The sequence below is a fragment of the Balaenoptera ricei genome, chromosome 3, assembly GCF_028023285.1.
Source record: "Balaenoptera ricei isolate mBalRic1 chromosome 3, mBalRic1.hap2, whole genome shotgun sequence".
NCBI classification, from domain to species: Eukaryota; Metazoa; Chordata; class Mammalia; order Artiodactyla; family Balaenopteridae; genus Balaenoptera; species Balaenoptera ricei.
In genome coordinates this window covers 151,951,469-151,967,681 of record NC_082641.1, presented here as the reverse complement: position 1 = coordinate 151,967,681, position 16,213 = coordinate 151,951,469, and the positions used below count along the sequence as shown (strand labels likewise).

General features: G+C 51.3%; 1 protein-coding gene across 1 annotated transcript; it reads left to right on the top strand.

The window, feature by feature from the left end:
• Positions 1-562: 562 nt before the first annotated feature.
• On the top strand, positions 563-14,864 carry STC2 (stanniocalcin 2). The gene is made up of 4 exons (XM_059917692.1): positions 563-993; positions 3,057-3,199; positions 6,008-6,219; positions 11,310-14,864. Exons 1-4 carry the CDS (start codon positions 843-845, stop codon positions 11,710-11,712), a joined length of 909 nt encoding a protein of 302 aa, XP_059773675.1. The 5' UTR covers positions 563-842; the 3' UTR covers positions 11,713-14,864.
• Positions 14,865-16,213: the final 1,349 nt, after the last annotated feature.

Genomic DNA, 16,213 nt, shown 5'->3' with positions numbered 1-16,213 from the left:
GGCTAAGTCCTATATCTAGTGCTCTGCTCCTATCTTAAATAGTTTGCGGTTTTGTTTTTTTTTTTAATGCAAAGCGTCACAACGCCAGGAATTCCCATATGTGCCCAGTTTGGCCCCAGCATCACTGTATCCAGGAAGCTTCTCCAATCCTCGGGGCTGGGAATCTCAAGTGAATTCCAACAGGCAGAAAGAGGAAACTTTCCCAGCCCGATGCGGGTGTGATGCGAGTCAGGAGCCCGGGCGGACGCTGTCCCAGCGCAAACTGTCCCCTCTCGCCCTTCTTTAGCTGCAACCGGAGCTGGAATTCGCTTTTATTTTTTTAAGTCCGTTCGGCCATTGCCCTCGAGCACCCGCACACGCGCATGCATCTCCGGCCGCGCTCTCACACACTCACACACGCACGCAAACGCGTGGCCGCCGCCAGGTCTGCAACTTTGTCAGGCGCTCCCAGCGGCGCTCGGCTTCCTCCCGTAGTAGTTGGGCACAGGCCACGCCTCCCGACCGTGTTGTCAAACGGGCGGGGGTCTCGGATTGGTCCAGCCGCCGGGACAACACCTGCTCGACTCCTTCATTCAAGTGACACCAGAGCGTCCAGGGATATTTGAGGCACCATCCCTGCCATTGCCGGGCACTCGCGGCGCCGCTAACGGCCTGGTCACATGCTCTCCAGAGAGCTACGGGAGGGCGCTGGGTAACCTCTATCCGAGCCGCGGCCGCAAGGAGGGAAAAGGCGAGCGAGGAGGAAGAGTGGGAGGAGGAGGGGAAGCGGCGAAGGAGGAGGAAGAGGAGGAGGGGAGCACAAAGAATCCAGGTCTCCGGGCGGGAGGTTTACACCAAGAACCATGTGTGCCGAGCGGCTGCGCCAGTTCGTGACCCTGGCTTTGGTGTTGGCTACCTTCGACCCGGCGCGAGGGACCGACGCCACCAATCCGCCCGAAGGTCCCCAAGACAGGGGATCCCAGCAGAAAGGCCGTCTGTCCTTGCAGAACACAGGTAAGTGCGTGCGCCCCAGCGGCGGGGAGCTGCTGGGAGAAGACACCCGGCACCCACGCAGAGCGCCCCGGGCGCTTCGCCCGGAACCGGGCGCCCACCCTGGGCCGCGCAAACTCTTGGGGTGGCGTAGGACGTGCAAAGGAAAGCGCGAGGCAAAGCGAGGTCCGCGCCGGGCTCCGCGCGCCCGGAATCCGCACGTGCTGGCAGGGTGATGAAATGGCTGGGGCAGGACTTGTTGCTGTCCTCCCTGGGTCGAGGGTAAATGAAGCAGCGCCTGACGCGGCCAGTGCCGGCTCCGGAGTCCCCGGTCCGGTTCAAAGCTCCCTGCTCCATCCTGACTGGCTTGCGGGAGGCACGGAGGGTCCCCGGAGCGGGGCTGCGCCCTGAACCCGGAGAACTTCTCTTCCCAGCCGGCGGGCCGCGGCAGGACCGCTTCTCCCCTTCCTCAAAAGATGCCCGACATCCGAGAACTTTGTAGGCGAGACAAATTGCATTTTGAACTTTCCCCTTAGGGGGCATTCCTTTCGGAACGGGTAGGGGCGGGTGGCGCAAAAGCGTACCTCTGCGGTGCAGCCGCCGTCCCCAGCTCCAGGGCAGGGCAGCAAGGGAAGAAATGGTGACACGGCCCGAACCGTGCGCCGCAGCTGCTCGACCGGCTCTCCGCTCACCCACAAGCTGCCGAGCACCGCCAGGCGTGCAGGGCTCGGGGCTGGCCCTTTTCCCAGCCTCCTGGAGAGGACGAAAATCTGCCTACAGCTCCTTCGCTCTTCACGGCCCTCCCTTTATTTAGGGGGCCTGCGAACCCGGGGGCGGCGTGCGTGCGCTCACCGCACGAGCAGGAATGCACGAGTGCCCATTAGCGACGCCCGGAGCGAGTGAATCGCGGCCCTGCGCGCTCCTGGCCGGCGCGCCGGGGCCGCGCGTGGGGTCATCCGGGAGTCTCCCACCTCCATAGGCGGGTCCCAGCACCCGCGACCCGCGCGCCGCTCATCCCAGGACCCTCGCCCACCCTCTCCTCAGGGAAAGTCCCAGAGCTTTCCCTGAGAATCGAACGTGATTTTCGCTAGTTGGTGACCCTCAATAAATACACGCCCCTCGTTCTCTCCGCAGATTTAATCTGAATGTGGATTATCTCCTCCGACCCCGCCCTTCTTCCAAAATATACTTTTCTGATGTAATTTTGTGGTTGGTTTAAGTCAAGGAATTGGGTAGGGGGAGGGAAGGAAGACAGGCTTTGCGCGCGGCAGCCTGACAGTTAACTCCCTCTCAGCCTGTCCTTTCACAGAGACGAATTAGGGCCACATTCTGCGAAGGAGGGCAGCAAACTCCCGGGTCGCGGGAATTCTAGGGGATGAAGCGACAGCTCACCCCGGATCTCTGTTTAAAAGGAGCCTCTAACTGCGAAGGTTGCGTTTCTGCAGACTAGCCCCCATCTGACTCTATTCCTGAGCTTGCTTGCAAACCGCAGCTTCCCTAGCCTGGTATTTTTAATGCGGATGGTTTGGAGGCGCTGCCTTAATAGGAATTTTGTTTTGATTTTTAGATGTTGAATCATAAAGCTGAATTGAAACTGCTTTTTGGACGCTTTCATTTGGGGGTCAGGAAGGAAATGGCCTTGATTTAATAGCAGCAGCTTCATCCAAGTAGAGAAGGGTATTTCATTGATGAAGTACAGAAGGGAAAGAGCAAGCTAATCGGTTGAAATTTTATTTTTGTCTGTGGGTTTAGAAAGCTGAAATATCTTATGCTTTCAAACTAAGTATTCCCACAAATACTTTAATAAGATGAGAAGGATGAAAAATGGAGTGTTCAGACCTAACTTCGAATTGTGACTTTCGCAATGTAGGTTTGGCTAATTTTTTACAAATATTTACAAATACATTTTCATAAGTAGATTAAGTGATGAAATTTTCTTTCCCTGGTTTTTTAGATCCTGAAATAGTCACTTCTAACTTTTTTTCTTAAATTTTCTTTTAGTCATTACTTTTATTTCAACCCGCCTCTCTGCACTCCCCAGCATGGCTGAGAATTTTGTATATGATGGTATGTAATTCTCATTTTAGCGGAAATCCAGCACTGCTTGGTCAACGCTGGCGATGTGGGGTGTGGCGTGTTTGAGTGTTTCGAGAACAACTCTTGTGAGATACGGGGCTTACATGGAATTTGCATGACTTTTCTGCACAACGCTGGAAAATTTGATGCCCAGGTAAAAAACCATATTGAGCGCCAAGAATGTTTTGTGTTAGCGTAGCGTGATCGAAATGTTCATTGGAAAGACTTGTTAACAGATTTTCTTAGCTGATCGTCATGGTGGGTTTTAGCACTTGCCAGAGACCTTCTAGGTGAACAGCAGGATGCCAGTGACTCCCCACTCCACTCCTGGCGTTCAGCTTTCTGGACCTGTCATGTAGGCTAAATCTTTCTCCACTCTTCAACTGTGTCTCCACACACAGAGTGGAACGGAGACCAAGTTGAACACTTATCTGAGGATTCTTAGCAGAGAAGACAAAAGTCATAATAAATAATAAACACCTTCGAAGGGACACCTAAGGATGTCTGGCTACCCAGAACCCAGTCTGCAAGGCCCATCACATTTAGGAGCAGTACGTTGAGGGGGGAAGGGCAGGGACTCCAACTGACCATGCCGAAAGCTATTTTCAAGAATAAAAGAGACACAAAACCTGTAGAAATTCATCATGTCCTAGAGGGCATGTGGGGGACTTCCCCGGTGGCGCAGTGGTTAAGAATCCACCTGCCAATGCAGGGGACACGGGTTCAATCCCTGGTCAGGGAAGATCCCACATGCCGCGGAGCAACTAAGCCCGTGCGCCGCAGCTACTGAGCCTGCGCTCTGGAGCCCGTGCTCCACAACAAGAGAAGCCACCGCAATGAGACGCCCGCGCACCGCATCAAAGAGTAGCCCCCGCTCGTCGCAACTAGAGAAAGCCCACGCGCAGCAACGAAGACCCAACACAGCCAAAAATAAATAAATAAATAAATAAATTTAGAGGGCATGTGGGCAGGCAGCATGGATAAATCAGGGCCTCCAGAAGAGCAGACTTTTCTCCCTCCTAAGTAGCCGATCCTCCTTTCCCAACCTGAGAAGTCAGAACCCTGAATGAGTCCTGCTCTATATAATAAATATAGTCAGGGCCTGACCCACTTCAGTTATCCCAGGGTCCCCAGGGTAAAGCCCGGTTGCTGTGTGGGCAGGAAAAGAACCCAACAAGCAACTTTATGGCTCCAGTGCCCACGATCCAAACACATTTCAGATGGAGTGGAGCGTTAGGCTCATCTCCTTCATGTCCTCCCCAGCCCGTAGATGCACTATGAAGTACCCTGCAGTGGTTACAGACTTCCTCTCCCAATTCATTGGAGAGCCATGACAGTGTTTGGATGAGGCCAACAGTTTAGGTGTGATTTATGAACATCACCAGTCACCCTGTACTGACATCCTGTAGAGAGCCTGACAAAGCAACGCCTGGGAACCAGAAAGCAATGTGACAGGGCTGGCAGCCTCCCCTACAGAGGATGTGGGGTGGCAGCAGGGGAAACAGAAACCGGGGAAGGAAAGAGGAATAGAACATTTGAACTCCTTGAGACTCCCTAATACAGCATCCCTTCTGGATTAACTGGAATTAGGAAACGTAATAGGAAATCCGGAGGAAAGATGTGTATTTCAGGGCAATCCCACAGGATGTCAGGGAAGAATACCAGAGCATATTACTGCAGCCCGCGCATACATTAATCTTCCTTTTTTTTCTCAACCAACAGCAGCGTGTTCTCAAGTTAGAAGCATCCCTTTCAAGTCAGACCTCAGCCCATAACTACTTAATAAAGTGGCACACCCTACCCTCCATCCTATTTGGCTCCCACTGGAGAGTCAGAGGAAAGGGGGCTATGGGGAGGTGGTTTTTCAGTGATCAGACACTATCTGTAGACATTTCAACTGCTTCTAAAGGAGAGAACTGAAATAAACATGCTGGCTGGCTTCCCACTTCCAACCTAAACCCATTTACTTTCTCAACTCCGGTACGTCCGGGCCTGTCTAAAAACAGGGGGTGACCTCTCCAACGACAGCTTGTTTCTATAGTAAGTGGGGTGCGGGGATCCCTGGGTAGGTATCCCACAGTGCCTCTCTGCCCCGGGAGGTTGATAAGGGAGCTGCCGGCCCGGGCTCGCCTCCACACCCCGAACAGCTGTCTCCTTTCTAGGATAAGAGCAATCTAATGGGGTTGCCAGGGAAGAGAACTGTAGGCCAGATGTATGCCTGGCTGCCTTCGCCACTCAGAGGCCGGGAGCGTGGGGGAGGGGCTGTCAGTTGGGCAGTTCAGGCTCCAGATGCTGCCAGGCAGTGTGCCAGGCGGGCCTTTTAGAGGCAATAACCCTAACAGTTTAAAGGAGTCGAATTGCTTTCAAAAAGGAAAAGAATGCTCCTCCTTAAAGGCTAGGAGGAGGCAAGAGAGAGTATGGGTTGGGGGTGGCAGGAGGCACTGAGACAGAGAAGGGAGGCCCAGCTAGCACCCGATCTTGACATCACTAGAAGGAACTAGGAAAGATGTGAGATTTGGACAAGCAGGCACTTTCTACTTGAGAAAAACTCTTGCTGGGCACCACCAAGGAGTTCTGGATTTATGCCTGGCCAAATTCCCCTTTGTGTTCCAGAAGCGTTGCCACCAAACGGCCAACAGTGGGCCACCTTGAGGATGGAGGGCCATGGGAGGCCCAGGACCAGGAAGGCTAGCAGAGCAGGTCAGGAGGAAGGAGGCCGATGCGTTTGTCTCCCAAGTAACATCCTTTGGGGCCGAATGCGGGGGTATCACGTCACTCTGGACGGACCTCCTGATGTAGCCTCAGCCTGTCACCTGCAAGGGTGTCCGTGTGCGGCAGGGCCTTGGAGTTCAGTTGTCAGAAAAATCCCTTGTAAGCCCAAAAAGGGTAAAAAAGTCAAAGTGTGTAACAAGGACTGGTCTCTTCCGCCCCCCTCTCCCTCCGCTGTCCCCTCTGCTCTCAGGGCAAGTCCTTCATCAAAGATGCCTTGAAGTGTAAGGCCCACGCTCTGCGGCACAGATTCAGCTGCATAAGCCGGAAGTGCCCGGCCATCAAGGAGATGGTGTTCCAGTTACAGCGGGAATGCTACCTCAAGCACGACCTGTGCTCTGCCGCCCAGGAGAACACCCGGGTGATGGTGGAGATGATCCACTTCAAGGACTTACTGCTGCACGAGTGAGTGCTGCCCTCTGGGGGCAGGGGGGTGGGGGGAAGGGAATGGTGCAACTAGGATAGAGGAAGGGGAGGCCTCCTGGGGCTGGAGGAGAGTCTTCCTCGGTTTGAGGGGCTGGCTTGTAGAGGCTGAACTCTCCTGTCAAACTGGGAAGGTTGTGGTTTACCTCAGAAAGCGGCGCACCGACTCCCTGGGAGTCCCCTTCCAGCTGGCCTTCAGGAAAAGCAAAAGAAATTTCCACCATCGGTTTCGAAATCCTAAGCAGTAGCCACAGGAAATCTTTTCACCGAGCATGAGATGTGTAGAACTCGGAAATACCTTTCGTTTTCCCCTCAGCCAAGATCCCAACGGTGCTGACTGTTCCAAGTAGCCATGTAGGTGCCCCGGCAGACGGCCGAGAGCTGATCATATATATTGAGCATGTACTAAGTGCCAGGTATTGTGCTAAGGGCTTCATAGGAATTTTTCACTTGATCCACATGACAGCGCCGTGAGCTAGGTACCATTCTCATCTCCACTTTACAGATGAGAAAACTGAGGTTCACTGCGGTAAAGGTCGCACAGACAATGAAAGGCAGAGCCAGGATAAGGAGGCAGGCGGTCCGGCTCCAGGATTTACACTCTTACATACCAATAGCTTTTTTTCCTGCCTCCATAAGCTCTCCTTCCCTTTAGAAGGTCCAATTCACCTTCTCTAACATTAACGGCCTCCCAGAGAAAATACAAAAGAAATGACGAAAACTTTAATCAGCTAAACACCTTTACGCCAAAGTGAGGAAATAGGAACGTACTTATTGGAAGACTTGCAATTCGATCATAAACCCAGGACATCTCCTTCCTTAAAAAACATCCCTATAGGATCCTAAATTTTGCAGAGTAGTAAAACATGTGGGTACCGTCGTTGCTCCTAACACAGTAGCCCCTGAAGGTTACAATGGCGCCTTCCTTGGGAATTTAGAGCAGAAAGCAAGCTACTAGCTAAGCAGTCCAGTACAAGTCATAGCACTGTTAGTCTTTACACAGTGACTCATTGAGCCAAATCAGTACAATTTTATGAACTCTTGCTCCTTAGTTTGTGCCATGGCCTCCCCCAGCTATGTCGCTAAACAGGCCACTCCCCATCCCCACATACACCACTTAGATCACAGAGGACGGCAACCGTCGCCTGTCACTTTCCACTTGATTATGAGGCTCTAGGTATCTTGCAGCACCCCTTGGTGCAGTGTTAGAATTATAAGATTCACCGTAAATCTCTGCCGGTAGCTCTTGCCAAGAGCAAACCGATGTGGCTTTTCCTTGAGTTACACTAACGCCTGATAAAATATTTTCTATTCTTCCAAATCCCTATAGAAAAACAAAGCAACAATAACATCAACAACAATAGCAATAACAATAACTATCATTTTCTGAGTGGGCCAGGCCCTTTGGCCAGAGACTTTACCTGGATTATCTCATTTACCTTTCCCAACAGTGCTACAAGCCAGAGAATACTGTCCCCATATAACAGAGGAAGAAAGTGAAGCTAAGAGGTTAAAGGTCTTACTCTGAGGTTCAATTCCTACTTTTCAACTTGGGAATTGGTGATTCTGAAGCCAGTTGTCAGGAATAGACCTCAAACCTCCTTGTAACCTAGGCTGCGTTCTCCCCGCTAGACCGGCTAAAGGCTCAGTGGTCCCCAAATGTGGCAGGATTTTTCCCTTTTCTCAGAAACAGCCCCATTCCACCAGCAGAGCACTGTGAAATTTCCTTCCTTCAAGGTGCCCCTGCAAGAGGCAGACACCCCATGGCTGAGAAACTCATGAAGTTCATTTGTCCTCAGCCCACTGTCATCCTTTAGAGATAGTTTGTTGGCCTCAAGAATGGATGACGGGGCACTAAGTTTTTAATTCTACGGTACGTTCTTGGAGCCAAGAAGACTTTGTCTTTCTGGAGAAATGTCCTCTGTGGGGAAACTGAAGGTTTTGAGGTTTTTCACCACCCTCCCCACCTTGAATTTAAGGAGAGGTAAAGTACTGTGGCTTTCTGACATCTCCTCTACGGAAACATGGTCCATGGGGCCACGGGACCCTTACTTCCAAAGGACTCCTTACATCATTTAGAGCCAACACATAGCCCCCACCCAGGCCTGCTCTGGAAATGCTGGTGGTCCATCCCGAAAGCAAACCTGGGCCATTTTCTTAAATTCTCAGTGTGACTGCGTACAAGTCATCTTGCCTCCTGCTAAGCCGGCACCTCTGGCTCCCCACAGATCCCCACTACCTCCCCTTCTGAAGCCACGACTACACAACGCGGCAACTAGTACTTCAAGCTGAACTGACGTTTTTGTTTTTTAACTATCTTAACTGATTTGGGCACCAAAGATCCCATCAGTCCCCCAAATATCAAGAAGACCATTTAAGAATGTGTGGCATAGGCCACAGATAAGAAAATGAAAACTGAATTTGCTCTTCCCTCTAGAGAGGAGGAAATCACAGTCACTCCAGAATCCACGTCTCCCCCATCCCTCAACCTGGTCCTCACCCACCCCAAAACACGTTCAGTTAAAGGGGCTTCCTTCAAACTCTCCACTCCCCTCTGCTCCCCTCACCCCTTCCCATCCCACTTCCTCCCTATCAACCGCTTGGCCACCACGCACCCTGTCACTGAGTGCTGGCAGCCTCCAGGCACGTCCCGCTCCAAGTATTTTAAAAAATCTTTTAGCCTTGCTGACGCCCAGTGGAGAGAGCTGGGCTTTGTCATTAGACACGGGCTGAGCTAGCAGCAGGAGAAGGCACCATGCCAGCTCGGAACAAGCTTAGATGAACACACAGCCCTCCCCACAGTTCACAGCTTTCTCCTCAGCCGACAGCGCTGAGGGCACAAGAGAGCGTGGGCTAGTCCAGCCTTCCAGGACCGCCTCGGGATTCGGAGAGCTCCTCTGGTGGGCAGGACGCCCTGGCGAAGGAGGCCAAGAGGCAGTCTGTGCATTCCCAAGAGGCCCCTCCCCTTACTCTGGGGAAAGAAACGAAGAAGAGCATCCCCAAAGGACAGATGCTCAGCCTCCGCGATTTGCCCATCTAGCCCCAGGGGGTGGCAGGTAGGATCAGATGCTAAAATCCCGATGCTGCTCTAGCAGACGTACTCGGTGACCCTGACCTCCCTGAGGCAGTCAGTTGCTAGTTTTCAAAAGATGGAAGGAAACAGACATGCAGGGACATTTCCCTTGTGTTGCCCCATGCCCTCGTCTCTTAACTCAAGCAGACACGGGTCATCGCTGTCCTTGTCACGGCTAGGGGCCTGCCTTAGAGAGTTTCAGCACCCTGCCCATCAGCCATGCCCAGACTCTCTGACTCTGAAGGCATCAAGTAGGCCTTAAAAGGCAGCTTGATCTCTTATCAGCCTGAACAGTCCTCCTCTCCACTCTCAGCCCAGCCCCAGGCCTTCCCAGCCCAGAAGCTTCCAAAGCCACATTTTCCCCCCACCTCGTCTCCTTTTTTATATCGATGAAATGAGGACAGTTCACTCAATTACAACTTGAGGACTAATTCATAAAAATGGCAGTAAACTACTTCACAAGTCTCAAAACACAATCTGCTCTTCCTGCTTGGCGACAACTGTCAACTTGCGGAGAAAAGATTAAATGCGCTATAATGCAGCCCCCCAGGTGGTCCGGGCTCACAGAGGAAAAAATTCTTGTTCTTCTTCTTACAAATGATCTCACGGTTCCAGACTGATTTCCTGCCCAAAGGGACAGCCCAGAGCTTCAATGTTCATGATCAGAGATATCCAGAAATTCTGCCAGTGAGGACTGCTTAAGAAAGCTGGTTAGCCACATGGAACACTCCATACCCCTCTCCCACCTCGGGGGTCTTAAAAGTCCAGTGAGATGTAAGAAAGGCTCAGTGAGTGGGCCAGGAGAGCCCATTGCCTGGGGGTACCTTTTGCCAGATGGGCCCCAACATATAAGAAGCAGGCACACTGCTCCAGCTGTCTGCACACACCTCCCACCCGCAGGAGGAAGGTTTGCATGACGTGGTCATCCAGCACTTTCCTAAAGAACAACCCGGGGCAACTGGGATGGCCTGAGCAACTGGCCCTCCCCTTGGGATCCCAGCGTGCTTATTTCACAGACAGCTGGCTCTCGTCCCAAGCACGTAGACCCCTCTCAGCCAGCTCTCCCCTCCCTCATCTCCCGTTGTGGGGAAGCCCAGATTGGAAGCATAGAGAGGCTTAGACAACCACTCCCCCACCTGAGCCTCTGCTACCAAGGAGGGGAAGAGCTCTGTGGGAACTCACATCCCCCCAGCCTTCTCTGCCTGTTCCGGACTCCTCCAGATCCAGAGGAGAGTGCATCCAGAAACTTCCCAAAACACCCTTTATCACCATGAGCCCAAACCAGGGGCAAACACAGACCATGGGTAGGATGGTTTCTTGGGAGCCTCACTTACAAAGCTCACCTAGGAGAAGGACACCCCGTGCAAAGCCAGCCAACCTCGCTTCCCTGCCATAAAGACTCCTCAGTTTGGTATTTAAGGCCCTTCACCATTTGCCTAAGTATCCCACTGGCTCCAAGACCCATCTCCACTCCCGCTAAAATCCTCCTAGCTAGCACACCCTAAACAGACCCGGAGCTCCCCTGCCCTCTTATTCACACAGCTGGCGTTCTTGCCCCCCCCCCTCCCCAGAGATTCTTCCTAGACTTCTAGCATATGCACCTGTGAATTGTCACTGGCCCTTTTTTTTGTGCATGGCATGCAGGATCTTAGTTCCCCAGCCAGGGATCGAACCCGGTCCCCTGCAGTGGAAGCGCGGCTTCCTAACCACAGGACCACCAGGGAAGTCCCTCACTGGCCCTTTTTCTTGTGGTAGGCTCTCTCCCCAGCCTCCAATTCTCTCCAATGCCTGGCATGGAGCCCGGTACGTAATGGCCACTCAGTCAATGTTGGTTGAGACCAGTACTCCAAAGAATATGGGTAAAGGCTTCAAGTAGTTCCAGAAAGATCTTCCACCAAACCAAACCCAAGCCGAGCATTGGTCATGTCCCTCTCCCCTGGTATATCGGTCCTGCCCTCTGCAGGCGTACTGCATCCTGGGTCTCTCTCTCAATCTCCAGACCCTACGTGGACCTGGTGAACCTGCTGCTGACCTGTGGGGAGGAGGTGAAGGAGGCCATCACGCACAGCGTCCAGGCTCAGTGTGAGCAGAACTGGGGAAGTCTGTGCTCCATCTTGAGTTTCTGCACCTCGGCCATCCAGAGGCCTCCCACGGCGCCTCCCGAGCGCCAGCTCCAGGGCCACAGGGCCAAGGTCTCCAGGGGCCACCACGGCGAAGCAGGTCACCACCTCTCGGAGCCCAGCAGTCAGGAGACCCGCCGAGGTGCCAAGGGCGAGCGAGGTAGCAAGAGCCATGCAAACGCCCACACCCGGGGTAGAGCGGCCGGCCACGGGGCCCAGGGAACTTCTGGAAGCAGCGAGTGGGAGGATGAACAGTCTGAGTATTCTGATATCCGGAGGTGAAACGAAAGGCCCGGCCGGGAAATCTTTCCTCCACGCCGTCCATTTTCTTCTCTCTGGACATTCCAAAACATTTGCCATTAAAGAGGGGGGATGTCACACGCAGGATTTGATGGGGATTGCGGACTTGATGGAGGTGTATGTTAGCGGCATGAACAGGTGAAGCGGAGACTCCCTGGGCAGCAGCGAGGGCTCGGTTGTGCCCGCTGGGTCCCGCACCTGCACATCCCGAAGGGAGGGAGCCACCTGGCGTCCTCATTGCAACTTTGCCTTCTTTCCATCCGTGGAGCCCCTGGGCGGCAGCCTGCGGTTCCCTCTGCTGTGGGAGGCGATGGGGAGGGGCGGGGGTGACCCCCGGGGCTGGGTCGAGGCCCAGACCGCAGCTTCTGGTGCTGTCTTGGTGGAGGGCAGCTGGATTCCGGTGCAGGAGTGGGTGTGAAGATCTCCCTGGGAATCAGGAGAAGGGTGGAGAGGAAGCAGGGGCCGTGTGGGTGCTTGGTGCCAAACCAAATCCAGTTTCTTGCATGGGACCTTGAGGTTTGGAGCAACTTGGGAAGGGGCGGGTGAGGGTTCTAAGTGTAATTTCTGAGCCATTGTTCTGTCTGGGGCACCCTGTCCGAGGGAGTGGCCCCTGTGTGTTTGTATTTTAACCACTGCTTCAAGTCTCGATTTCACTTTTTTTTTTATTTATCCAGTTACATCTCCATATCTGTCGTCTAAATAAATAGCTTTCAAACAAAGCAACTGGGTCATTAAAACCAGCTCAAGGGAAAACAAAAAACAACCCATCTTTGGGGCCTGAATTGTTTTTAGTGCTATTTTAAAAGGAATCAAAGAGCAGTGTAGCCGTACATCTGACTGCCTGACGTGGGCTCATTGCCACTTAGGGCAAAGCCACACCTGGAGGAAAATGCACACAGGAGGAGTGCATTTGACAGATTTCCTTTTGCATTTCGGTATCTCACCTTGACCCTCAGCCAAGACAGATAAAGCACCGTACCCTGGATTCCATGAGGCCAAGTTGGAAAGCTGGCCTCTCCGTGCTGGAGGATGGAAAAGGGGAACACAGAAGGACTACTCAGTAATTTTCACCAAGGAATGCCGACCTTTTGCATAAATGGAGGAGACTGCTGAAAATCGCTGAGGGACGAGATTTCCCAGATCCAGATTGAAAATTTAGCAATAAGAAAAGGAGTCAGAGTAAACAAAAGAAAGGCAGAGAGGAGAGACAGAAGTAAAGATACAGGGAGAAGATTAGAACAGAAAGCGTCAGCAGTGGATGTCTTGTGGCTACTGAAGAGGTTTCAGAGATAGGCCTTTACTTCTCTTTCCCAACAGGCTGCAAATTAAAGCTTATCCTTTCTTGCAGCCAGTACTCAGACAGGAGCCCAGTATTGCAAACAATGGATGGATGTGCTGGGCCAGGTCCTTCTAGAGCAGGGGTCGGCAAACCTTCTCTGTAAAGGTCCAGATAGGGAATACACTATTTTCGGTTTGGCGCTCTGTGTGGTTTCTGTTGCAGCTACTCAACTAAGCCTTTGTCGCCTGAAAGCAGACGTACGTAGACAGCACATACCAAATAGGCTTGGCTCCACGCCATTAAAATTTTATTTAACAGGGACCCAACTGGATTTGGCACTTGGGCCTGAGTTTGCTGACTGCTGTTCTAGTGGCTGGGCAAAAAAGTATGCATCTTCCATTTACATCAGCTCATAGCTTTCCCTGAAAGCAACCTGAGGCCAGAGATAAAGAAGCTAAATTTATCTACTCGAAAATGATTTGTTCCACAGAATGCCCTTACCCAAAGCACAGCTAGTGTTTATATAACCCAAATCCAATCTCATTGCTGCCAGGACATGGTGCCGGAGCGTCATTTTCCCAATCTTTCACGATCCATGTTGGAAAGAAACCATTTGGGTGTCGGGGGAGGGAGACAAAAGGCTGGGAGAAGCACTTAGAGAGAGCTGGAGCTGCAGAAAGAGGAGGAGACGTGCACTTAATCCGGCTCTGCCCTCGGAGGGAGGAGGACCGGTGTGTCAGGCTCTGCCATGGCAACTGAACATAAACCATGTTCGGTTTATGTTCAAGCCACGAACATAAGCAGTGGATGCCCTCACTGCTTATGCCTTGAGAACGTGTCTCAAGCCACGCAGCACGTGGACTGTTTTCCTTACATCACTCAAAAGCTGAGGCAATAACATTCTCTCGCGTTGCCGGGTCAGCTGTTCATTTGTTCGCCGGCTCCTGGACTGGATGGGTGAAAAGCATCACTTTTATGTTTTCCTCAGTGTAAGTGTTTTACGTGTTCGCTCCTGACGTCCCATGTGTTGCTTCTATTGTAAATATTTGTCATTTGTATTTATTATCTCAGTGTTTTCCCCCAAGGCATAAAATTGCTTACTATGTTGATTTGAACCCCCTCACTGATCTCTGTTGTATATTTTTCATGCCACTGTTTTGTTTCTTCTCAAAAGTCAGGTAGAAATCCTTGCATTCTGGTTCCTAATGTTTTGAAGCCTACAATAGTATTTATTGCTGAGATTCTTTATCTCAAAACTGAGGAAAATCCAAATTCCTGTAAGCATGGACAGAGGCATTTGTACAATCTAAAATGTAAGCAAAGTCATCCTTAAAAATAGGCCCTCAACTTGGGGCTTCGTACTTCATACAAATTTGCTCTTGAGCCTTCCTTTGAGGAAGGATGTGGATTCCAAATAAAGATATGATGTTTATTTTGAGCCTTGCATCTTAACAAGATGATCCAAACACCTCTCCTTTGTATCAATAAATAGCCCTGTTATTCTGAAGTGAGAGGTCTGAGTAGAGTGAAATGCTAACACTCAAAACTAAAATAGAAAACGCCAGCCCAGAGCTATAGTCATACTTTGACACACACACACACACACACACACACACACGGAGAGAAATTTCAACTCGAACCAAGGAAAAGTCTTCGTTAGAACAACATGGGAAAACAATGCTTCCAGGGCCCATTTCCTAAGGAAGAACAACCCTCATCCGATCTCAGCATTGGCACCACGTGAGCTTGCTAAGTCATAATATCTGTTTCTGTTATGGATTTAGGCAGCAGGACCTGTACATTGTCACACTGCATTATCTTTCTCCAAGCATTAATAAAGGTTTTAAATAATTGACTTCCCCTTGAGTAGCGTTATTGTCTGAGAGGGCTTTGGATGGGCCAAGGGAGTTGGCTGTGAGCAAGTGGGGTTTGAGTCCATTTTAAATGCTGGATGTTCAGATATCTACAAAAGAGAAACAGACTCACAGACATAGAGAACAGACTTGTGGTTGCCAAGGGGGAGGGGGTTGGGGGAGGGAAGGATTGGGAGTTTGAGATTAGCAGATGCAAACTATTATACATAGGAGGGATAAACAACAAGGTCCTGGGACTTCCCTGTTGGCCTAGGGGTTAGGATTCCAGGCTTTCACTGTGGTGGCCCAGGTTCGGGGCAAGATCCTGCAAGCTGCGTGTTGCAGCCAAAAAAAAAAAGACAACAACAAGGTCCTACTGTGTAGCACAAGGATCTATATGCAGTATCCTGTGATAAACCATAATGGAAAAGAATATGAAAAAAAGAATATATATTATATGTATAATTGAGCCACTTTGCTGTACAGCAGAAATTAACACCACATTGTAAATCAACTATACTTCAATAAAGATTTTTGTTAAATGCTGGATGTTCAGTTTACAGGGAGGGGAACCCAGGGAAGAAGACCACCCTGGGCTTCTCCTCCATCACAAGGACTCTGTTCAAAACCCTGCCTGAATCACCCAGACAAAGAGGAGGATGAGCTTCCTGGGACCGGCCCAGGGCCATCAGGGCGGTCCTCACAGCTCCCTCTGGAGTCCACAGACCTTGGAGTTGGCCACGCCTTCTTTCAGACTGAGCCTGCAGTGGACGCCACTGGAATAAAACCTCAGTGGCTCTGCACAGGCAGGGAAGCCTCTTCCCCAGCTCCTCCTCAACACAACAGAGCTGGAGTCCCTGATTTACTCCACCATTGGCATACCTACTATGTGCTCAGGACCACGCTAGGCATGTTGCATACCTAATCTCATCCCCAATATGTCCCACAAGTAGCAGGTCTTATCCCCATTCTACAGGTGAAGAAACCAAGGTATAGAAAAGTAAAGCAGCTTCTCCCAAACCATGTGGCTAGTGAGGGGGGCGGGGTCTGAACTCAAACCCAGATGTGTGACTCTAAGCCCGCATGCTTTCCCCCACTTCAGGCCTAGATTCTCCACGTTTGATTTCTTTTTAAATTTAAACCAGTCAGTATTATTCCTATTTTACACAGGGCTTAAAGAAAGAATAAATTATACTCTTAGATTTATAGCACCAGGCCTCTGAGGAGTTCTGTTTTAGAACGGAAAGGAAAATTGATGCTCTCACCTTTCCTCTCTGCAAAGACTCAGATTTTAGTTCAGATTAAAGGAAGAGCAGGAAAATCACGGCATCTCATCGCTTTTCTGTGCATG

Coding starts and splice junctions, on each gene's coding strand:
- STC2 (XM_059917692.1), top strand. CDS start 843: ATGTGTGCCGAGCGGCTGCGCCAGTTCGTGACCCTGGCTTTGGTGTTG. Junction 994..3,056: donor TCTGTCCTTGCAGAACACAG/GTAAGTGCGTGC, acceptor TTCTCATTTTAG/CGGAAATCCAGCACTGCTTG. Junction 6,220..11,309: donor AAGGACTTACTGCTGCACGA/GTGAGTGCTGCC, acceptor CTCAATCTCCAG/ACCCTACGTGGACCTGGTGA.